We start from the raw sequence: 23,624 nt of genomic DNA on the forward strand, positions 1-23,624 counted from the left end.
AACCTATAAAGTCTATAATACAAGCGCGAAGCATATCTTCCAATATCTGAATAGTGCGCTCTGACTGTCCGTCTGTCTGTGGATGAAATGATGTACTCAACTCAACCCGCGTGCCTAACTCACGCTGTACAGCCCTCCAGAAGTGTGAGGTAAACTGCGTACCTCGATCTGAAATAATAGACACGGGCACACTGTGAAGTCGGGCAATCCTATGAATGTAAATTTCAGCTAACCTCTCTGAAGAATAGGTAACCGCCACTGGAATGAAATAGGCTGACTTGGTCAACCTGTCCACAATGACCCAAACTGCGTCAAATTTTCTCTGAGTCCGTGGGAGCCCAACAACAAAATCCATAGTGATACGCTCCCACTTCCACTCAGGATTTTCTATCTTCTGAAGCAAACCACCAGGTCTCTGATGCTCGTACTTAACTTGCTGACAATTCAGACACAGAGCTACATATGCAACTATATCCTTTTGGCGGTACCTGGATGAATAGAATACCTGGAACTGTGTGCTTCTTTAAGAATTAATTCACGAAGCCCATCCACATTAGGCACACAAATACGACCCTACATTCGCAAAATCCCATCTTCCCCCACAGCAACCTGTTTGGCATCACCATGTCGCACTGTGTCCTTAAGGACAAGTAAGTGAGGATCATCATACTGCCTCTCTCTGATGCGCTCATATAAAGAAGACTGAGCGATTGTGCAAGCTAGAACCCGACTGGGTTCTGAAATATCTAATCTTATGAATTGATTAGCCAAAGTCTGAACATCTGCAGCTAATGGCCTCTCACCAACTGGAATATACGCAAGACTGCCCATACTCACAACCTTTCTATTCAAGGCATCGGCCACCACATTGGCCTTTTCGGGGTGATACAAAATGGTGATATCATAGTCTTTCAACAACTCCATCCATCTTCTTTGCCTCAAATTGAGATCCTTTTGTTTGAACAGATACTGGATGCTACGATGATCAGTAAATACCTCACACGAGACACCGTAAAGGTAATGCCTCCAAATCTTCAATGAACATGACATGCCTCTTGGACTAGATGCCTGATCTGTATAAACCATCCAACTCTCAGAAATTCATCACAACTCTTGCTTTGAGACTGAGAAACTTTGCCCAGGACTGTGTCGATGCCAGTGACTGTGAGGATCCTCTTTTCGATCAGTGGCGCCCTTTGCGGGTTTTCACCAGCTGGCCTCTCTCATTTCTCTTCTCACCATCGCCTTATAGTGCTCTTTGTGAGTTTTTACTAACAAGACTCTCTTATTTTCGAATTTCACTGCTTACCATCGCCTTATGGTGCCCGTGAGGTTTTCACCAATAAGACTCTCTCATTTTATTTCTCTCATTTTATTGTATCAGATCCGAGTAACTGTATCATCCCATTTTGAATCTCTTTGCCGATTGATCGGAAGGACTTGAAAAGGATTTGGGTAAAAAGGATTTGGATTGAATTACAACTTTGAAACCTTTCAGACAAAACCATCGCCAAACCATTATAACATCTGCCCCAGTTTCACTTTTGGGGGAATTTGGGTTTTTGTTTTGGTGTGACTGAACCCTAGAGAGAGGCTGCCTACGTATCTTTTCGGAATCAAGTCGAACGTAGTTCAAAGAACATGAACTTGTTTGGATTTTTGTTTTGTTTTGTTTTTCTTCTTCTTTCTCTTTTTTTCCTCTTTTTTTCATCTTTGTTTTGTTTTTCTTCTCTTTTTTCTTCCTTGTTTCTTTTTATTTTTAATAACATCTTCAGGTTCCAAAGAGGATAATCAAAGAAAGGTAACTGGCTCAAAATGGTTAGCAAAAAGGTTAATGATATTTGGATAGCGAGAATGAAAGCCTTCGTCATCCCAATCAGAGAACATTAATGCCACATAGAGGGTCAAACATAGTACCTTTTGACTATATCCGCATTGACAGTTATTTTAGGGACATTTCCTTTGTTGCTTCCCAGGTATAACACTCTCTTTTACAGTACTCTCGTTACAATGTATGGATCTTTCCAATTTGGAGCCAATTTTCCTTTAGTTTCTTCATGAGGTGGGAGGATACGTCTCACAATGAGTTTTTCTATTTCAAATTTCATGGGCCGCACTTTCTTGTTATAAACATGGGCTATTCTTTGTTGGTACAACTGCCTGTGAAAAATTGTGGCCAATCGTTTTTTTATCATTTAGTGTCAATTGTTCTAATTGGTTCGTGACCCAATCATTATCCTCAATCTCGGCTTCGACAATGACCCGGAGAGAGGAAATTTCAACTTCTGCAGGTTTCAATCGGGCTTGGCATAGGCTTATTCTCATACTGTTCCGATTTTTTATTTTATTTCCTTAACCTCATTTTCATTGCATTCTGCTTCTTGATTCATTATTTCGAAGTATGACAGAGTTTTAGGATCTAGTCATGAAGTCCGCAAGCATGTCATGTTATTAACATCTGCATGAATCAAAACTGAAAAGAGAATAAGGAAAGTGACAAGATTTAAAAAAATAGACATTCCTAGATAATGAAATATTAATTTCATTTGACTTTTTTATTCTCTTTTTTTTTTGATTGAATTTTGAAGATAGAAGGGTTTACATCGAAAAATAAGACAATAAAGTAAAACATCCGGATCACACCTTGAGATAATCCGGATGTAGAAAGGATAGCAAGACTGGCTACCGAGACTCCCGTCTGATGGAGAACTTTCAGGCTTGGCGAACGTTTTTTAACTTTTCTTCTGTCTCGGCAATGGATGCAATGGCCTTCCGTGCCGAATCAAATTCTTCATCTTCACAAATCATTCCGACTAATGGCACACTGGTGTGAGTATGCAGAGGATTGTTCATCATATTAGGGTCATTTTCTTCCACTGCTCTTTTGAGAGTCCAACAATCTTCAGTATCATGTCCCACTGCTCCGGAGTGGTATTTACATCTAGCATCAGCTCGGTGCAAGGGTGACTCGGTGTTTGGCCTGTTCGGGGCTAATGGCTGTAGTAGACCTAGCCTGACTAGCTTTTAGAATAAGCTCGAGAATGATTCACCAACAGGGGTGAACTGATTCCATCTCGGGAGACTCTTTTTTTTTCTTTTTTTTTTTGAATTTTTTTTCATATATTGATTTCTTTTTCTTTCTCTTTTTTTTTCTCTGTTATTTTTTTGTCACTCTTTTCTTTCTTTTTCACTCAATTTTTTTTTTTTGGTTTATTTTTTCACTCAATTTGTTTATGGCTATGATCGAATCCGATGGGGATTGCCTACATATCATGACGCCGCATGAATCAGATCTCACGTAGTTCGAGAAGATAAAAAATAAAATATATAAACTAACTCTTTTTTTACGCATATACAAATAATCCGACAAAATCTCATAGCAATGAAAATATTTTCAATTTTATTTTTTCGATTTCGATTTTTTATTTATTTTATTTTTATTTTTGGGAGTTAGTGAAAGAAAGACTTCTAAATAAGAAAGAAAATATTTTTAGATTTTGAATTTTTTTTTTTTTTTTTTTGTAAATTTCAAAAGAAAGAAAATATTTTTTTACATTTTGATTTTTTTTTTGAATTTTGGGAGAAAGACTTATAAAAAAAGGGTAGAAAATATTTTTTTTGGATTTTGATTTGATTTGTTTTCTTTTTTCAAATGAAAGACTTCTACAAAGAAAATATTTTTGGGTTTAAAGTTTTTTTTTGTTTTTTTATTTGTTTGGAGTTTTCTAAGAAAAGACTCCTAAAGAATGAATTAAAGATTTTTTTTTTTGGATTTTTAAAAAATGGGGCCGGAACCGATGAGGTTTGCCTACGTATCTCACATCCGGTGAGAATCAGACCCGCGTAGTTCGGTCAGTTTTGATGGAACAGGGGAAGAAGCATAACTTTTGAAAATATTAGCTTATTTTCTCTCTCTTTTTTTCAAACTTTCGGTAGAGTTTCAGAATTTTTCAAATACCTACCTTTCACTCTTATATATTTTATTTTTTTTTGATTTTCTTTTCCTATTCTAGAAACTGGTCAACATGCAAGCCGAAACAAACATATGCACAAGTAGCACGTAAAAATGCATCAGGATGGTCTTTTATATTGGGTACATATGTCCTAGACGGACCCAACCCTTGTGTTGAGTCCCCAAAGTCAAATGCACGTGATGCAAACAAACGTTCCTACTAGGGATCCAACATGAGGTTATGTTATTCTAGGTTTAAATCCTGGGTGTGTTGTTATAGACCTGGCTTACCTGAGCGGACAACTCGAGCCGGGGAGGGGGGAGAGGGGGGACAACGTACCGGGAATACAGAAGTTTCACCGGCTTTGCAACTTGTTCGATCCTCGTTCTAAAATTAGGGGTATGACTATAACAGAAAAGAAGTCACACGAAGCGCACGCTTCCCAAAAGATTTAGAAGACTCAGAGAGAAGAAGGGTGTCGTAATAATTTTATATACAGTTCACGGCAATATCAAAGCGGTAAAAATTGGCATTTAGCACATTAGGCTCAAACACATAAAAATCAGATAATAAACAAAAGCCAAATATAACAATTATTCTAAGCTCGAATTTCTGAACCCTGAATCAGAGATTCTGGGTTCTTGTCCCCAGCAGAGTCGCCAGAGCTGTCACACCTCCTTTTTTCTGAGGGGATAGGGGATAGAGAGTTTTTCCAATTTAAGTGACATTATTCGAAATGAGATTATTTATTTAATTCAGAGTCACCACTTGGAATAATTTATGGTGTCCCAAGTCACCGGTTTATTTTAGAATCCCAAATCGAGGAAATTTGACTCTTATTTTTGGTCCGCGAACACAGAAGACCGGGTAAGGAATTCTGTTCACCTGGAAGAACGTGTGAGGCACTCCCGAGTTCTGTGGTTTTAGCACGGTCTCTTAACAATTAATACTTGGCGTAATTATCTTATTTATTACATGTTTTAAACCTATTGTGCATTTTTGTCTTTTACCGCTTTTTAATATTTATGAAATTTATTTGAACAAGTTGCGATGTCGCACACTTGTCGTTTTGGTATACATTGCAAACCGCGCCACATGAAATATACCCGCGATTTACAACATGTTTATTTTTATTATTATTTAAAGTTATGGTCAAGTCGCGTGAAACGCGCACTTGAATTGGGGTTTATGTATCATGACTATGCCACGGGAACCGTACCCATAGTCACGATGATTTATTATTAATCGCGCCTAAATCAAGCTACGGTGTTCGAATATTATTCAATTACTAATTTTGACATTATTGTAAGGTCATGAGGTATGTATATTGTTATGGAGGAAATGAAGTAAATTAATTATTGAAAAAGTTGGCTAGCTTGTGAATGTTTATTTGTTTTTGGTCATGTGCAACAATTAGCCCATAAATACGATAGGGAAGTCCAATTAAAGTCTTACACCAATCATAGCCCAACTAATCTCTTATAATTTTACTGCTAACCAATATTTGAAACTAGACTAAATTTATGGCAGAAATAGATAGATACAGGTAGAACCAATTTAGTCACTAAGATAGGATATCAAAATGAAACTAAAGCATGCTAAAATGGAAAGTCCATTACTTCATTGAATAAACAAGAAACGTAACGAATTAATACATATTCATCAATAAAATTAACCATATGAACTACCAAAAAGGACAATACATTAATTTTAACAAATACTCAACGTGAGAACAAATTAATCTTAGCACACTCAGATGCGAACTCGATCATATCATACTCAAAGTTAAATTAAAACAGAGTGACCTAGAACATTAATGGGAAAAATAAAATAGAAAGAGAAGTGAACCTTTGTATTGATGATTGTGGATTTAAATTACAACCACTCAATGATCGGATAGCTCTCAACTGGACCCTTCGGACCACGCAAAACTCGAGTGGAAAATCTCAACTTGCAACCTCAATTGACCTTGCAAAACTGATGATTTAGTGGCTATTTTTGGAGCTTTATTTTGGGGGGGGGGGGAGGGGTTAATGATGGCTCAAAAGTGATCAAGGTCTGGTGGCTTTGGGGTGGTGAATCTGTTGTTTTTTTTCGAAATAAAGACGAATAGAATTTTCCTTAGCGTAGAACAAACAAAAACATTTCTCTCCAAATCCCTCCCCTCTTTTTTTTCCTTTCTTCTCTCCCTTATTTTTTTCCCTCACGTTTCTCTTCTATTTATAGAAAAAATTTCGGAATTTTTAATTTTTTTTTATTTTTTATTTTTAATTAAAAAGAATTTCCACTTCCCATTTTTCTTATTTTTTTTAAAAAAAAAAATTCCCACTTTCCTTTAATTTTATTTTTTAATTTCTTACTTTTTTTTACTTTTATTATAATTAAATTCCCACTTTTATACTTTTCTTTTTTTATTTTTCACTTATTTTACTTTTTTTTTATTTCCCACTTATTTTACTTTTTTTTTTAAATTTTCAGCTACCCTTACTTTTATTTTTTAATTCCAACTTTCTTTTACTTTTCATTTTTTTAAATTTCCACATTCTTTTACTTTTTTTTTAAATTTTTTACTTTCTTTTACTTTTTATATTAAACAATTTCCACCTATTTTTACTTTTACTTTCTAATTTTATATTTCTACTTTTTTTATTTTTTAATTCCCATCTGAAATTTGTTTTAAATTTTTTTAATTTATTTTCGGGTTTTAATTTATTTTATATAAAAATAAAGATAAAAATAATAATAAAAATAATACTAATAGTAATAATTGACCTTTTAAATTATTATTAATTTTTACCCTATATATATAAGTGTAACAAAGCTAAAAATATATATATTAAAATTTTGAAAATATTTACATAGTAGAAGGTGATAAAAATTCAAATATAGTCAAAAATTAGGTGCTCACAATGACATGCATAAATATCAAGGCACTTTCCTCGACTTCCGTATAAGATGAAGCATTTTGTTCGTCACGAATAGTGATATGATATGATGACCCTACACTTTCTTCATCTTCCTCCTATTCTTTAGTGTGGACTATAGTATGAGCCTTTGCTTTGAGGACCTCTCCGCACGAAACTACAATTTTGGTCTCTCGCCTCATTCTAGAAGGAATCAAACTTGGGCAGTCTGTGGTCAAAATCCCCTTCTTAGCGAAGATAAGTGTTCTAATCCTTCTATTACTTCCATGACGCTTGCTTTCCTTTTTCAGTGGTCCCAACCTATCAAAGACTGAGGTCCTTGGTTTCGTAAGTCGATCAAACACAGAAGGCTTCTCATTAAGCATCGTAGACACTTATTTTGCAGTAATGTAGTTACAACTTGCCCTTTTAACGGAGATACAGATTGGCGGGGGTTGTTTGTAACCCAATACTTTACGTGATTGCTTCAGTGGGTACCATTTCTCTATCATCATCTTTTGAGTAGGGTTTGAAACTTCAAGCGGGAGCTTTCCCAACTTGGATGCTTCATTGGGGTCATATCCAGCTTTTGCTAACAACTTGTAGCCATTTGGGTCAAAGCCCTCATCTGTGCGCTTTGCAGGAAGTGCTAGATTTAGAAGCGAATTGTGGTTTGATGAATTGACAAACCCTTTAAGCAACTTTGTAGACCACTTAATTACATCACTTCTCTTGATAGGAAGGGTCAAGTATCCTAATACATTACCTTGTAGTTCAGAAGATGGATCTTCAACCTTCCTTGCCTTTGGAACATAGCGAAGAACATGAGTCACTTTCTTACTTGAAGATGCCTCATTCATCTTGTTCGTATCATAAAACACGTGATCTTTTTCAACCGTAATCTTTGCCTTGCTAGTTGTGACATCAACCTTCTTTGCAACACTTTTGGCCAACATCACATCATCAACCTTAACTTCCTTTGAGATGTAATTCTTTAAGTAGAATTTTGCATCAGCAAAGTATGATTTAACCTCGGCAAAGGGGTTATTATTAGTAACTATCTTCTTTTCAACCCCATCTTCACAATACTTCAAGCATTGATGGTAGGTGGACGTGACCACTTTGTCCTCGTGTATCCATGGCCTTCCTAACAAGATATTATATGATGTATTTGGATCGATCACATGCATTCATGCACTCGAATGCAAATCTTCCATATTTATTTGCAATTTGATAGCCCATATAGCTCTTTGTCCCCTTGATTGAACCCTTGAATCATCAAACGACTTTCACATAGTTCATCCATAGATATGCCAAGCTCTTTGACAGTACGAATTGGGAGAATATTGACGCAAGATCCATCATCAATTAAAATTTTACTTATTCTCTGCTCACGCACAAATCCAACCATAAATAGCGGACGATTATGGAGTGTTTCACCAAGCAAAAGATCATCATTAGTAAATGTTATTTTTGCATCACAAGTGTCCACTTCTTCAGAGAGATGTTCAGTGAGTTTTTCAGACAAGGGAGGTGTAAACAATGATGCCTCTTCCTTTTTTGTCCCTTCTTTATCTACCTTACAACATGAGGCCTTGATATCTTCACAGGAAGTTTGCGTGTGTAACCAGCTTGGTAGGAATTCATCCAATGTCACTGGACGACATAGCCTTTGATAGAGGTTCTCCTCCATTTGTGTTTTCTTCCGATTCTTCTTTATCATTTTCTTCTTGGGTCTTTTCACCATTTCCCCCTAGTCAGTTGCTTATTTGACTCCCTTTATGAATTTGTCTTGCAAAGTTTCCGCCGAGTCACAAGAATCCAACCTTCATTATCATCTTTACCATCATGTGATTCACTTTCCTCTTGAGATCTTTCCTCCACTATCACTTTATACACTATAAGGAGAAACAATTATTTGCTCACATCGATAGGTTCAAAGTCACCAAATTTAATCATATTTGGTGATGATGCAGTTTGTATGCCATCAAATTCATGTACTTCGACAAAATTGCAAAGGAAAATGGGATCAAGTGAACCAAAAATGAAAGAGACTTGATTCGAACTGTCTTTCTCATCCTCAAGCAAGATTTTTCCTTCAGCGGCCAAGTCCATGACTTTCTCCTTGAAGACAAAGCACTTTTCAATATGGTGGCCAATCAACCGATGATACTTGCCATAATTCGGATCATTAGTCTTTCCAGTTTCATCTGGATACTTCATTTCAGGTAACTTAATAAGTTTCAACTCAAGGAGTTCTTCAAAAATTGTTAGAACATCAGAGTTCAAGAATGGATATTATTTCGCTTGCATTTCCTTCAGAGTTAATTTTTGGCCAACTTCATCCTGTAAGGACGTCCTCTTCACACTTTGCTTCTTACTCACTTTTGTACTGACCTTTAATAGCGAGGCATTAACATTCATTGATTCCTTGCTCTCATACTTCGGCACGAACTTGCCTCCTTTCTTTATTTCTTGTTTATCCTTCACTTTACGAGGTTCATAAACATGTGGCCCTTGATTTCCACTTGAAGACATGCTTAACTCCATATCATGAACTCGTGTAGCCAATTCTTCAAAAGACTTACGCTTGATACCCTGTAGGATGTAGCGGAGTCCCCAGTGCATTCCTTGGATACATATTTCTATTCCAGATCTTCACTAAGTTTGTCTTTGCAGTTGAGACTTGCATTCCTCCATCGATTGATGAATTCAACGACTGGTTCATCCTTCCATTTGCATGTTTGTGAGTTCAACCATATTTACAGTGTGCCTTGTGCTATAGAAGCAATTGAGAAATTTATGTTCAAGTTACTCCCAGCTATCGGTGAAACCAGCCTCGAGATCAGTGTACCATTCAAAATCATTTCCTTTTAAGGAACAGACAAATTGCTTGACAAGATAATCTTCATAGGTTCTAGCATTATTATAAGTTTCGACGAAGTGTGAAATGTGTTGCTTTGGATTTTTTTTTCCATCAAGTTGTTGAAATTTTGGGGGTTGATAACCTGCAGGCATCTTCAAACTATCATTCTCGCAGTGTATGGCTTCGCATATGCGAGAGAAGACTTGGTAGCAACATCGTACTTATCTTTGATGGTTCCCATGATGAAGTCTTTCAATTGGTCAATGGGAATAACCCTATCAGATGAAATCTGAAAATTCTTTAGGAGTCGTTGTCTGCCTTGCAAATGAGTCTCCTTTATCTTGCATCATATGGAGCTTTCCAGGTGCATGACTTGAATCTCCCTCCATCATGCTTTCAACTCTATCTGTAAGCTTGACAATTTGATGATCTTGATCTTGCATATGCTTCGTCAACCCCTCAATTGCCTTTGTTAAATTTGCAAGTTGTTCTTCAACAGTTGAAGTGTTAGTCACCATTGCTTGGATAACTGTCGTGGATGGTGGAGCAAAGCATGGATTTTCTCTTACACCATACTTTGAGTGGAACAACTCACGTGGAGTACTTGGAGTAGATCCAGTGATCAAGACATCATCATCACCCTGCGTGATGAGATTCTTAGATCTAGATGGGCTAAGTAGAGCCAATGTCTTCTCAACGATTTCAGCAATGTTCATTCCTTCTTCCAATTCAGTTGGAAATGATCTTGCCCCCTTTGAGGATCGAAAATCAAAGATAGGAACTGATGCAGACGGAATTTGAAATGCTTGTTGTCCCAACAAGTTTACCTTATTCCTAGTGACAGGTCTTACGCTTTCCATAGTAGCATCCAGCAAGTTTTCTACATCAGATGAGAACTTGGAATCCGTAGCCTTAGCAGTAGTGAGTTTGAAGTTGATCTTCTTAGGAGCCATTTCTGTGTTCTTGAAATTTGATAATTGAAGAGATGAGAGGTAGAGATTGTCCCACTGGGCGTGCCAGAAATTTGTAACAATAAATTTTTGCGTTGAGAAAAATAAATAATCAAGACTGAAAAATTGTGCAACAAATTTAGTATTTGATTTCAGTAAATAATGAGTGTTACAATCTCTATGGTATTCCTCTGATTCTTCAAGAATGTAAACTATCTTGATAAGCTTGATTTTAATTTTGATTCAAGGGATTGTAAAGCTTAGTCTTGAATCTCTTTCTTAAGCTTAAATTTGGATTTGATCACGAACAAGTAATTTGATCTTGAACGCTTTGGTATTTGATTTGGCTTCGTTCTTGATCTTGAACTTGAACTTGTAGCTTGAGTGCTTGAACTTCTAGCCTGTAGAGAAATCTGCGGTGTTTGATCCACGAGCTCTCTGCTTGCTTCTTGTTATTACTTCTGATGTCTTCTAGCTTTATGAAAACCTCTATTTATAGTTGTAGGGAATGGTGTGGCTCTGCGATTTGATTGGTCCGTTTGAACTGACCAATACCATCTAGACACTTGGCATGATTTAATTGGCTCATTTATTCGGCTTGGATTGCCACGTCACTTGACACGTCGCATGATTTTATTGGCTTATTCTTTTAACTTGGATAATCACATCACTTGACATGTGGCATGAGCCTGAGCTTTAAGATGGGCTAATAACCAATTGGACCTTGGGCTACCGAAGTGGGCTTATCATTTAATTTATAGTACAATTAAATGGACTAGCTCAACACATATATTGGATTTAAATAATTAGCCCAATTTACTAGCCATAATATTTGTTTGGACTAATGTCTTGAATTTAATATGGTCCAAATTACTTTATGGATTTAAATCCGATAAAATTTAAATACTTACCCATATATACATAGACATAACAAACAAAATTTTGATATAATGAGGCCTCGTTATATAAAAAAAATTCCATTGAGGAACATTACGTCAACCAAAATATGTATATACGCCTCAAAGCGAATTTTAGTTCTACGAATTTAAGATTAGAGTTCAACAACTAAATTCATCACCATGTTTGAGTTTTATGTTTTTTATTCAATATTTTTAGCAATTTCAATAGATTTTATCCAAATAAATTCAGGTTTTAAGCTAAAAATTATATATAGATTCCAATGAACCCATATTCACACTATTAATTCCACCCCTGATACACCCACAAAGGTCAGTATGGAAACTTTAGGAGTATTAAAGTAATTCTTACATTACTCCATATTATAACGATGAGATAAGATAAGACGTTTTAATATTCAAGAGAATTCGATACCTTATCAATTGCCCCTACTTATACAAAGTATGTTGAATGAATTTACTTTTAGCCTCTTTTATTGCCTGGTCATTCGAATATCACATCTCACAAAATGACTGATTATTATTACAATATGGACAGTTAAATCATTGATGTTGCTAATATATCTTTATGTATTTCGGTTATTAACCTTCCGTTTAATAACTCTAACGGACTTACTATGATCATTCGTCCATGCTTTTGGATTCTTCTTTAATCTATCATATAGAATAGAAGTATCATTGACCAAATCCTTTATAAAAGGAGAAATATAGTTTAAGCTTCCTAAAAATCTCTGAAGCTGAGTTTTATCAGTTATAATGTCGGGGAATTTAGAAGCAAATTTAATACTTCTTTGGATATGAATTATTTTTTCTTTCTCAATATTATGACCTAAAAATCTTATTTTAGGTTGGAAGAGAGACATCTTAGGTTTAGAAATTACTAAACCGTTATGTATAATAATTTTTTTAAAAAGATCTAGATGTCTAAAATGTATTTCTAAGTTTTTAGAAAATACAAGAATATCATCAATATACACTATTATAAAATCATTGTATGATATGAAAATATAATTCATGTATTAAAGTAATTCTTACATTACTCCATATTATAACGATGGAATGAGATAAGATGTTTTAATATTCAAGAGAATTTGATACCTTATGAGTTGCCCCTACTTATATAAAGTATATTGAATGAATTTACCTTTAGCCTCTTTTATTGCATGTTCATTCGAATATCATATCTTACAAAATGACTGATTATTATTACAATAGGGACAATTAAATCATTGATCTTGCTAATATCTTTATGTATTTTACTTCATTTGCTATAATATGATTAAAGTAGGACAATTATCTTTCTTCTGATTGCAATATTTAAATTTCTCCAAATGTTTTATATTCAAGCACCAATTGACATAGCAAAAGAAGACATTTCTAAAATCTATGGGTTAAAGAGAGCAATTTTGACTTCTTCAGAAATGCAGATGGGACTTCGTTACGTGAATGAATACTTAAGGGGGTGATATTGAAATAAACGTTCTTAAATTAGGATGAAAGTGTTTAATATTTGTACTTTGGGATCCAAAACGGTATTTATTGCTTTTTACGTGTGTCCCTCATCGGAAATAGAACAATCTCTTCTGCTCGTTAAAAACCCTAACGTAACAGCCCTTGGGGACATCCGATAAAATTGGAACGATACAGAGAAGATTAGCATGGCCCCTGCGCAAGGATGACACGCACAAATCGAGATTTTTTTGCGTTTTCCTCGTCTCTCTTTTATTTTCTGTTTCCCCGGTCCCAAATTTCTTTTGCCGGTCGTCGCTGGTCACGAGATTTCTTACGGTTCGTGAACTACTTGAAGTTTTCCTCGTCTCTCTTTTATTTTCTGTTTCCACAAATTTAGCTGGCGGCATTATGCCTGTGTGTAATTTTTAGGATGAAAAGGACCTTATACTTGAATTTCTTCATTTGCTTACCTTAGAATGGTTGTATTTTGTTCTACGAGGAAGAAAATTGCTTGTTTTGTTTTGTTCCTGTAATTTTTGCAGCTTGTAATAAACGAGCGTGGGTGAAAGTTTGAAGCTTCATACCGCGTGTGCTTTTTGGGTGTTTGATAAAATGCCAGAAATTTTTCAACACAGGCGTTACATTTTGAATTTTCCCATCTTCAATTGTCTATTAAATGAAAAGAGCGGGCCAATTTTAGAACCAAGCTTCCAGATAAATATTTTTCTTATAGTTTGGATGCTAAAAGAATTAGGTTGACATTGAAAGAGAAGTTCACCTCATAAAAATTTGGATATTAGGTAATCAATTTTCTATCCCGAGCTTCAATGAATCTTCTTTCATAAGGGAAAGTGATTATTGATAACACTTGAAAAGTTTTATACTAATAACTTTTAGGGTGACACTTGAGGAAAGTGATTGGATTTATTTGAATTTGTTATTCCAGTATGATTATATTATATTTGACATATTCCAAAGACGTTAGTTTGATTTCTGGGACTCTATATTCTGTTGAAGTGACTTTGGATGTGATTATAATCTAGCAGCATATGGCAGTTGGCGTTTGAGGGTGTATTTGCAACATATGGAGTTGCAAAATCCATGATATATTCCTAAGAAGAGGTCTGCTTATGAACCCCTAAGGACTTTAGCAGCAAGAGTTTTCGATTGAAGGATCATTCAACTGCTAAAGATTATTAATACCCTCTTCTACATCAAATTTTGCATGAAAGTTAAATATGAGATCAGAAATAAGATCTGAGAAGATGTAATGGAGTTACAATATTCTATATTTCTATTTGATCTGGAATTTTAATTATTATACATCATTTTTTCCTTCCAAGGAGACCATCGGGCTATGTTTCCATTTGCCGACCTCTATCTCAATCAAAATATAAGAAGCAAATTACCTGGCGTCTGCTCTCATGGTTTGCCCTTTGTTAATAAGGTTCCTCAACCCCAACTGAAACCATTTAAGTCAAATTGCTTACAACTTGAAGCTGCATCTGTTTCATCATGTATGTTTAGGTCCAGTTTAGGTGCAAAGTAAGACAACTTATACTCTTGTGAAGACTTCTGCCTCTCTTGCATTGAATCGCCTCTGTTGGCAGCCTGGTGAAAATGTCTGACGGCTGTGTTTGTTTCATTGAATTTCCCATCTGAATGGTTACTGCTTCCGTCCAAGTTTCCATCTTGAAGTCCGATACTCATTGATAAGTTCTTGCAGTTCGTCTCTGTGGTGAATGCTTTTTCTTTACCCTCATCGATTGCAGAGAATAATTTTCTATTCTCCTTGAGGTTGTCACACCATCTTAGTCCTGTCTGTTGTATCCTGGTGTCATTCTCAATATCCTTACATTCTATAGATGGTGTAAATTCGAAAGGCCTCAATCCAATTTGGTTATTATGCATAGTGTTGTCCCTCAAAGAGCCTTCACAAGAGGTCAAGCAGCTATCGATTGAACGATCTGCTAGTTGGGTAGTTTGTGTTTGTTGGCTGCTAAATCCTGATATTTCTTGTATATCAGAAAATGTAGGGTTCAGGCATTGGTTAGATACTGTGGATACCAATTCTGATAGTTGGATCTTGGCTGCCTCTAATCCTACTGTTCCCATGTCTTGTCTTCCAAGGGTTTCCTGTGCTTTCTCGAGCACGGCATGCAAATATTTTCCTTGAGCTTCTATCCGTAACTGTAAATGTCGTTGTACCTATATCAGTTCAATTAGGCCTCATTTAGAAGCCGTCAAGGAAAAATTTTCTTCGAAGTTTGACAAGAAAAAACACCCTATGCATGTCTAGATTAGATTCTTAATTCTTGAAACAGAACACATGGACTGGGCCTGTTCACTAGATTATTGAAGATATCCAGCTGCTTATCTTGAAGGTGAAAGTGCCTTCTATCAAGTTTCAATACTCTCATGCTTGTGGCTTTCAGATCATCAACCAGGAAGTCTCAAATTTTACTACAAGTATTTTTGGCATAGGCTTTGCTCTCACTTCTCATACGTAAGAGAAATTCTGCAGTAATGTCATACCTCAAGCTGCTCATGAAGCCTTCTCTGCACTTCTATTTGGATTTGTATTGCTTCACTTATTTGAATGTTTCTGAATGGATAACTTTTTGTCAGAATAATCAAAAAATGAAGATTTTGCTAAGACATGAAATAGAAGGATGAATGGTTTAAATGAAGGATCAAATGTTGTTTGTTCTTACTTGTTTGGCTGGGGTCCGATGCTTGGATTGCTCATGCAAGTTGCGCTATTCTCAGATATCCTATCTTCTCCTGCTGCTGTAACCATTCCACAAAGTCAGTAAGTTTTCGGATGTTATCTCTCCGTAAACGAAGTTTTGTGAACTATTTTCTTGGGTATGTATTTGATTTCTTACCAACTTTATTGGCCCCACTAGCATTTGCTTGTCCATGGAGATTCTTACTTAGTCTGTATTTCTGCCAGCATTTTTGTAAAGCGTTAGTTTCTGGCCAATCTAAAAGTATCAAAAAATTGTCAGAAATATTCTTCAGTCTTATGGATGTAAAGAAAAACAAAGGGCTATATTTCTCTGCATTTTTGCCAGCCCAGGTACAAAGTTTTGATCAGTTTTCCTTCACACTATAAAAGTACATATATGGCAGCTGCTTAAATGAAACAATTTGAAAATTCTTTGCAGTTGATGCAAAAGATGCTTTTCCCCTCTTACCACCAGTTGTTTTGTTTGGAACTATTGCCTTGGTAGCTAAACTTCAACGCCGAATATGTCCCTCATAGAATGTCTTGTTTATGCATGGATTTTGTAATGCCATAAAGCAAATAAGAACGAACCTGAAGATGGCTCTTTAAGTGGTACAAGGTTAATCCTTGGATCCCCATAAGCTTTAGAACTGATTTTGGCGTGGCTTCTGCAATAGAAGAATAGTGCAGTTAATTATCTTCACGAAATAACATCTTCCTGGTGCGTCTTGAAATTGGTATATTTGTGTGCACTTACTGTCTGCTCCACCAAGTTGATTAACGGCTTCTATAAACCTCTCATGGAGGTCTGGTGTCCATTTCAATCTTGGCTTGGCATCAGTTGACAGGACAAGCCCTGAATCCCCGTTGCCGTTTCCACCTTGCAGGAACAGATGCCTTTCAGAGATAGACATTCTTGTTGAAGGGTGCATGCTCTTATCCTGGTGGTGATGATGGTACATCTTCTGGCCTTCTGTATGATTATTAGCAATTAAGTTTTGTGGTGCGAGTTAATAGGCACGATATAAGTAATTTAACTAATTATAATGTACCTGAAAGTGATCTGCTGTACTTGGTTTCAGTCTAGTCTTACCCTTTAGATGCAAATCATGATTCTTCTGTATTATTCTTCAGAGAACAATTCTGCTTCTGATACTCAGTTCAAACTGCACTACTGCTCTTATCTATCTCCTTTGTTGTACAACTTCACAGACCAAAGATGTATCCAAAGAGCTCTTATAAGCGAATGGGGTGAGAAAGAGAGAGGGAGTCTAGGTGAAGCATAGAATCTTGGACAGGGCCAGTTGAACGCTAGAACCAATCGAATCTTCACAGCCGGCTCAAAAAGAGATCTCATCTTTCCAGTTTTACATATCTGTGGGCCCTAGCATGATATTCCGCTGCACTATAACTTGCTTGAAACACTTCACACCTTACAATGGGTACAAGAATTTATCCACCAGAGACTTTTATGTTCTCATATTCTTTATCTGGCAAAGTTTGGGAACCATATTCCCAGAATTAAATTTGGAATTTTTTTCTGATATAGACTGAAAGTATCCACTATTGAATGATGTATGACCTCTTGAAAACTTCAAAACCATTTTCCCTTTCAAATGGAAGATTCTGTTGACCAGAGCTTCAAGTACTTTGTATTGGATAAAAAAAACAAAGCAAAGAGATAGGGAAATGGTTGAGAGATGCTTCAATTATTTCATGTCAAAATAAAAAGACTAATACATTTCTTTCTATAAACCTCTGTTAGTTTACTATGGCCATGTTAAGAATTTGTTGAGGCAGCATTTCCTATATGCATGTTTTATTCTATTATATTGGCTATACTCTGCCTTGGGTAAAAAGAATTTAATGATTTTAGATGAGACTTTCATGCAATATCTTGCTCCTGTTCCTGTATTTAGTGATATGAACTTTTGGAATATCTTGAGCATTATTTTCAGTCTATGCTATTTTAATATATCATGTTTGAGTAACTAAAAAGGAATACGATAAAAAGGTAAAAAAATTGTGGAGAGATGCTTCTCCTTGGCTTTGTTTGAAGGCCAGGAATATTGGAATAAGGAACAAATACCTTTTTGTCTCCTTCAGTAAGTTTGGTACTTATTCGGCCTGGATATATAGAACTAAAATAGAGGGAGACCTCCAGTACGTTAGATATTTCCTATTCTTTAATTGGTGTAAGACAGCCATCTCCAAGGCATTGGGACCCCTTTGAAAGGAGAAATAAAGTGATATTACTTGCTTCCGTAGTCGCCTGATGGAAAACATGTCAACTCATTTGCTCGAAGATGACTACTTGCCTTTCCCTTGACTTGAGCCTTAATTTGCTCTAGAGAATATAAATAGTTACTTTACATTCTTTTGTGCCCGTTTATTTTTAATAAACATGTATAGATACCTGTCAGTTTTCTGTCATAGTTTATTGTGACACAAACTTGAGATCTCTATTTATCGCCTTGCTAATTCAATTTCTAGTTCACTTATAAAAACTAAAACACCATAGATTTGTGCTCATTTGTTTCTTCCTTTTTTTTCCTTTTTTTTTTTTGCATTTTTCTGTGGAGGGAAAACTAGGGAATTTAAACTTAGTTGTTTATGAAATGCTTAGTATCTTTTGCACCTTTTCCTTGTTAACATTGCAATGATACATCTAAACTGCTGTATTTTTGTATTGGTCAGCAAGTTCAACAAATCACGATTGCATAGTTAGGAAATGACTCTTGGTATCAAAAATATATCTTTTGGATAAATTTCAGGGGTTTGTAAGACTGTTTGTTATCTAAGTTTAATTATTTTCCATCTTGATATGAAATAAGTGAAAATTCCTCATCTCTGAACAAGGTATGCACATCAGTTGTCAGTTGAACTTTCAAGAAAAAGATCAACTGATTCTGATATCTTAGGGTATTTTATGCGCTTTGGAGGAATATATTACAACCTTTAGGTAAAGTGGTATAGGTATAAAGCAGAGTTCCCTTATACTGTTTTGCTGGCACGTGGATAGGAATGAAATGAGGATGTGCATTGTTAGCTGTATGAGTTGCATTGGACTATTATATTGTACTAAAATCAATAGATTTATGGAGTTAAATTTTTTTTTTGTTAGGTTCAACCATATGATATCCGGAACCCATTAGCTCATCTAATCCAAATGTGCGTAGCAGAGACCCATTTAAGGGAGAAGTGCTCCCTACCGGAAATTTCTTCGTTCACAAGGTTTGAACCCGAGACTTCTTGTTATAGTATTTATCTGACCTAACTGTCTTGTTATAGTGTTGTTCATCTGATCAAACTGTCTTTAACAATTGTTTGTCTTTCTTTTGTCATTCTCAGTTTCCCTTCTGTTATGGTAAAGTAGATTTTCTAATTGATGATGTGCAAGATCTAGTAGTTGCTTTATGTTTCTATATCAAACTATGAATAATATTTCATCTTTTTATTTTACAGAAAGGTAGTTGGCTGAGGATGAAATTTAAGATATTAGTTTAACTTATATGTATGATGTTAGTGATGATGGAATCAATACTAAAAGTTACAAGTTGATAAGCTAGTTTGATTTTAAAAAAATGCAAAAAAAAGAAAAGAACATTAAAATGGAGTAACTTTATATATATGAATTTTTGAAAGCTGTGAGTTTTATAGAAATGGAAGGATGACAAACATTTCAAAGCATTCTAAATTTTTTTATTTTTAAAAATATATAAAATTGGAACAGAAGAAGTATAAACATGCAATAGCATTCATTTTATGCCTCTCTGAATAACCCAAATAATCTTTTCTAGTAATGGTACATTAAAAGTACTTAATTTGCTTTTCCGTGATGTTGCCATAAAGCAATGACTGCTGTTCCTCTGTTTTGTAAGACATGCAGAAGAACCCTTTGCCTTTGCTATTCCAATCTATCTTCTTCCTCGTCTCTTTTGTTGCTTTCTTTATTCTATTTTCATGATATATTCTCCACTTTAAAGAAGAGAACATGTGCTGTTGTTCTTTCTTGTACTTGCATTTCCTTTTTAAAGCTCTTAGATTTAGTTAATTTTACTTTAAAGTACAAGATGAATCTCACATTAAAAAAATAAAAATAAAGAAATAGAGCATTTCGAATCATCTTAGGGAGGCAATGGTGGGAGAGTTCGTCAATGCCTGATCTGTAGTGTAGTGTACGCAGAATTTTGTGTGAGCAATGCCTGACTTATTATCAACTCAGCTTATATTTGAGTTAGGATTTGGAGTTGTAGATCTTCAAAGAATTTATTCATTGTCCCAAATTAATGTTGATCTATAATATATAATTATGTGTTTGAATTTTTTTCGATGAAGCGGTGTCGGATAACGCTCTCGTACAAGGGTATCTCTGCCACTGTGCATGATTAGTAAAGACGCACAGCTCGAATTGGTGCCTGCTTGTTGACCCCAGGGTGAAGACACTGGCTTAAAATAAAAGGAAATCAATGACCACGGAATGATATTCCTTATGGGGAAAAGGACTTGGGGTTCAGGATAAAAGTCAGATTCTGGGGAATGGAATTTCAGAATCTTAACTCAAACCCAAAGCAATGGACGTATTCTCAAGTCAAGAATTTCTTTGTTATTCTTTTCCTTTTCTAGGCCACGGAAAATGGATTCCGAACCCCATTATTCTTTTACCCTTTTAAGCTTCTTAACAACTTAAGTAATTCTGAACGATCAACATGCATATGATTTGTTTTCTTTCTCCTTCTGTGGACTCTCACCTGTATAATACCAATAGAGTTTAATTTATAATATGTCATCAATATAGATTTTTTTTTACACTAACAGGTCATCCAAAGGATATCATAGGTAAAACTGTTTAAAATATGAGATTTGTAGTCTTGAAAATAAGATAGGTTTTCTCCTATCTTCTTCAAGATTACATTCCAGTTGTGAACATATATGACATCAAAGACAAACAGGACACATCAAGATATAATGACACAACTTGTTTTTTTGGGTGGGGATTGGGGGGAGGGGGGGAGGGGGGGTTAATATAGCTATTCTGTACAAAAACACTGAAAAGCCAATATATATAAAATCACTAACACTTGAAGTGTTAATCTATCCCAATACCTCTACAAATCCGAAAAATAAAATAAAATGAACTATAAAAAGAGCAAAAAGAAAAGAAAACAAAGAAGCATATCATCAACCGGACGTCATTTCTAATGAAGAATCGGAGGCAGAGCACGAGACCAAAAAATGTTATAAGTTAGAACCTGGTTGTGTATGGTCAAAACCGATTCTCAGTCATAAAGACCGGTTGAGACGATGACATTTCGATCGGAGGATATCTACATGATGAGCTCGGTCGAAATCCGAAGTAGGGACGTCGAGCTTCGAGCCAATAGACCGATCAACGACAAGAATCGGTATCATTATCGAGCCCATATCCAAATCGAACTACGAGACAATTCATAGTTCATCGAAGATGCCTGGACCGACCAACACTCGCCCCGAATATCGATGCCCCAAGGCAGAATCGAGCTCGAACCAAGACTGGGGGCTCGATCTAATACCGAGCTCGAGCCAGTACCAAGCTCGCAGACAAGAGCCGTTACAACCGCACCAAGGGAGAGAATCTTAGCGAGAACCGAGGAAGAGACAAATTATCATGGGTCCTCCACTATATGAATTATTTTATTATGTTGTTATAGATAAAGCAATAACCCTCTATTATAAAATGGGACATCCTTGTAAGCTAAAGACACATTGCAATAAACACATCCTTTTCTCAGATACATTGAGATTTCTTTGTGCTTGTTTCGTCTCAACTTATTCAAGTTACCAGTATTGTTATTCTTGTATCAAAGAAATTTGCGCATCCTTAGAACCATACCTAAATTTAACGTTATCCGATTTTTCGGGTAAACAGTTTGGCGCCCACCGTGGGGCTAAGGGTAACAGTGATTGTTTGATATAAATCTACAGTACACTCCAGCTTATAACTTCAAGTCAGCAATGGCCCTACCTATCGACCTTGAAGCCGGCCTTCAAGATGAAACCAACAACTTGGCGCCCGGGGCCGGAAAGTTACTTGACGATGGCAACGAGGCTCGAATCGAAGAACCCGAAAATCGAGCCGAAGTACCATTGGATGTCAATTCACAAATAGCTCTAGAGGTGAATCAGCGTTCCGAACCGGAAAGAAGCATTCAGGGCGGTGCTCGACCCATAGCCCGAGACACCCACAACATGGGGAAAATCGGGGTCAGCTTGCGTATGATTTTCGAAATGCTACAAGCCCAACAAGCAGCGATAGCTCAGTTGCAGAGCCAAACTCATATGCAAAGCAGGCCGAACTTCAATCCACTTCTTCGAGAAGTCACCCCCAGAACGGAGCCAGCCATAGTGAAATCAAACGAGCAAGAATCGGGGACCGCTCCTGAAATTGCTAAATTGCTCGAGGAACTCACCAAACGAGTCGAAGCCAACGACAAGAAAGTGGAAGCGTATAATGCTAGGGTCGATCAAATCCCGGGGGCTCCGCTAATGATAAAAGGGCTTGATTCGAAAAAATTCATACAAAAGCCTTTTCCCTCGAGCGCGGCCCCAAAACCAATCCCCAAAAAATTCCGTATGCCCGAAATTCCCAAATATAACGGTACGACCGGACTCAGGAAGAAACTCATTCAATTTTCTATCGATAACATCGACTATTTTGCCTGGTCCCATTTAGATATAACAGGGATACCACCAGACATAACGACGCATCGGCTGAGCTTGGACCCTAGGTTCAGACCGGTGAAGCAAAAAAAAAGACCCCAATCAGAGGTAAAGCACGCATTCATAAAAGGATGAGGTAACCAAACTTCTCAAAATAGGGTCCATTCGAGAGGTGAAATACCCCGAATGGTTAGCCAATGTGGTTGTAGTGCCTAAAAAAGGGTACAAACTTAGAATGTGTGTGGACTATAAGGACTTGAACAAAGCATGCCCCAAAGATTCCTTTCCACTGCCCAACATCGATGCCACAACCGGCCACGAGATCCTTACCTTTCTTGATGCCTATTCCGGGTATAATCAAATTCAGATGAACCCGGAGGACCAGGAAAAGACTTCATTTGTGACCAGATATGGAACATATTGTTATAATGTAATGCCCTTCGGGCTAAAAAAATGCAGGAGCCACTTATCAACGTTTAGTAAATAAAATATTCGAAGAACAAATAAGTGAATCGATGGAAGTCTATATAGATGACATGCTAGTTAAGTCCCTGCGCGTAGAGGACCATTTGGCCCATTTGCAGGAAACGTTCGAGATTCTGAGGAAATACAACATGAAGCTCAACCCCGAAAAATGTGCTTTCGGGGTCGGTTCGGGCAAGTTCCTCGGCTTCATGGTGTCAAATCGGGGAATCGAGATTAACCCCGACAAAATCAAGGCCATCGTGGACAGCATGAAAGCCGTACAAAGGTTAACAGGAAGAATTGCAGCCTTAGGCCGATTCATTTCAAGATCATCAGATCGAAGTCACAAATTTTTCTCTCTACTCAAAAAGAAGAACGACTTCGCTTGGACACTGGAATGCCAACAAGCATTACATGAATTGAAACGATATCTATCGAACCTACCACTGCTTCACACTCCTAAAACCAACGAAAAACTTTACTTGTACTTGGCGGTATCAGAAGTCGTCGTAAGCAGTGTTCTGGTTCGAGAAGAGCAAGGTACGCAATTTTCCGTTTATTACGTAAGTCGGACCTTAGGAGAAGCGGAAACTAGGTATCCTCACTTAGAAAAATTGGCACTTACGCTAATAAGCGCCTCTAGAAAGTTAAGACCGTATTTTCAATGTCACCCCATAAGCGTATTAAC

At 36.4% G+C, this 23,624-nt stretch overlaps 1 protein-coding gene, 1 long non-coding RNA gene and 1 other non-coding gene across 5 annotated transcripts; 2 read left to right on the top strand and 1 right to left on the bottom strand.

Annotated features, from left to right (window-relative positions):
- Nucleotides 1–13,164: 13,164 nt before the first annotated feature.
- On the top strand, nucleotides 13,165–20,585 carry LOC107785673 (uncharacterized). 2 transcript variants are annotated; one of them, XR_012706496.1, is made up of 5 exons: nucleotides 13,165–13,377; nucleotides 14,088–15,853; nucleotides 16,660–16,728; nucleotides 18,897–19,006; nucleotides 20,111–20,585. It is a non-coding gene; the product is annotated as an uncharacterized LOC107785673 (long non-coding RNA). The 2 variants fall into 2 exon arrangements; XR_012706497.1 differs by lacking the exon at nucleotides 13,165–13,377 and having other exon boundaries at nucleotides 15,243–15,547; nucleotides 15,670–15,853.
- On the top strand, nucleotides 13,200–13,300 carry LOC142178756 (U6 spliceosomal RNA). Its single transcript, XR_012707010.1, has one exon. It is a non-coding gene; the product is annotated as a U6 spliceosomal RNA (small nuclear RNA).
- LOC107763009 (myb-related protein 2) lies at nucleotides 14,202–16,978 on the bottom strand. Of its 2 annotated transcripts, none has more exons than XM_016581420.2 (7): nucleotides 16,825–16,978; nucleotides 16,530–16,745; nucleotides 16,364–16,440; nucleotides 15,930–15,990; nucleotides 15,756–15,831; nucleotides 15,577–15,646; nucleotides 14,202–15,231 (listed from the first exon to the last, which is right to left on the bottom strand). In XM_016581420.2, the coding sequence occupies exons 2-7, from the start codon at nucleotides 16,732–16,734 to the stop codon at nucleotides 14,494–14,496; spliced, it is 1,227 nt and encodes a 408-aa protein (XP_016436906.1). In that variant the 5' UTR covers nucleotides 16,735–16,745; nucleotides 16,825–16,978; the 3' UTR covers nucleotides 14,202–14,493. The 2 variants fall into 2 exon arrangements, with proteins under 2 accessions (XP_016436906.1, XP_016436904.1); XM_016581418.2 differs by having other exon boundaries at nucleotides 14,202–15,249.
- Nucleotides 20,586–23,624: the final 3,039 nt, after the last annotated feature.

This window comes from Nicotiana tabacum, chromosome 24 (assembly GCF_000715075.1).
Source record: "Nicotiana tabacum cultivar K326 chromosome 24, ASM71507v2, whole genome shotgun sequence".
Classification (NCBI taxonomy): Eukaryota; Viridiplantae; Streptophyta; class Magnoliopsida; order Solanales; family Solanaceae; genus Nicotiana; species Nicotiana tabacum.

Coding starts and splice junctions, on each gene's coding strand:
- LOC107763009 (XM_016581418.2), bottom strand. CDS start 16,734: ATGTACCATCATCACCACCAGGATAAGAGCATGCACCCTTCAACAAGA. Junction 16,441..16,529: donor TCAACTTGGTGGAGCAGACA/GTAAGTGCACAC, acceptor CTTCTATTGCAG/AAGCCACGCCAAAATCAGTT. Junction 15,991..16,363: donor ACTTAAAGAGCCATCTTCAG/GTTCGTTCTTAT, acceptor AAATGCTGGCAG/AAATACAGACTAAGTAAGAA.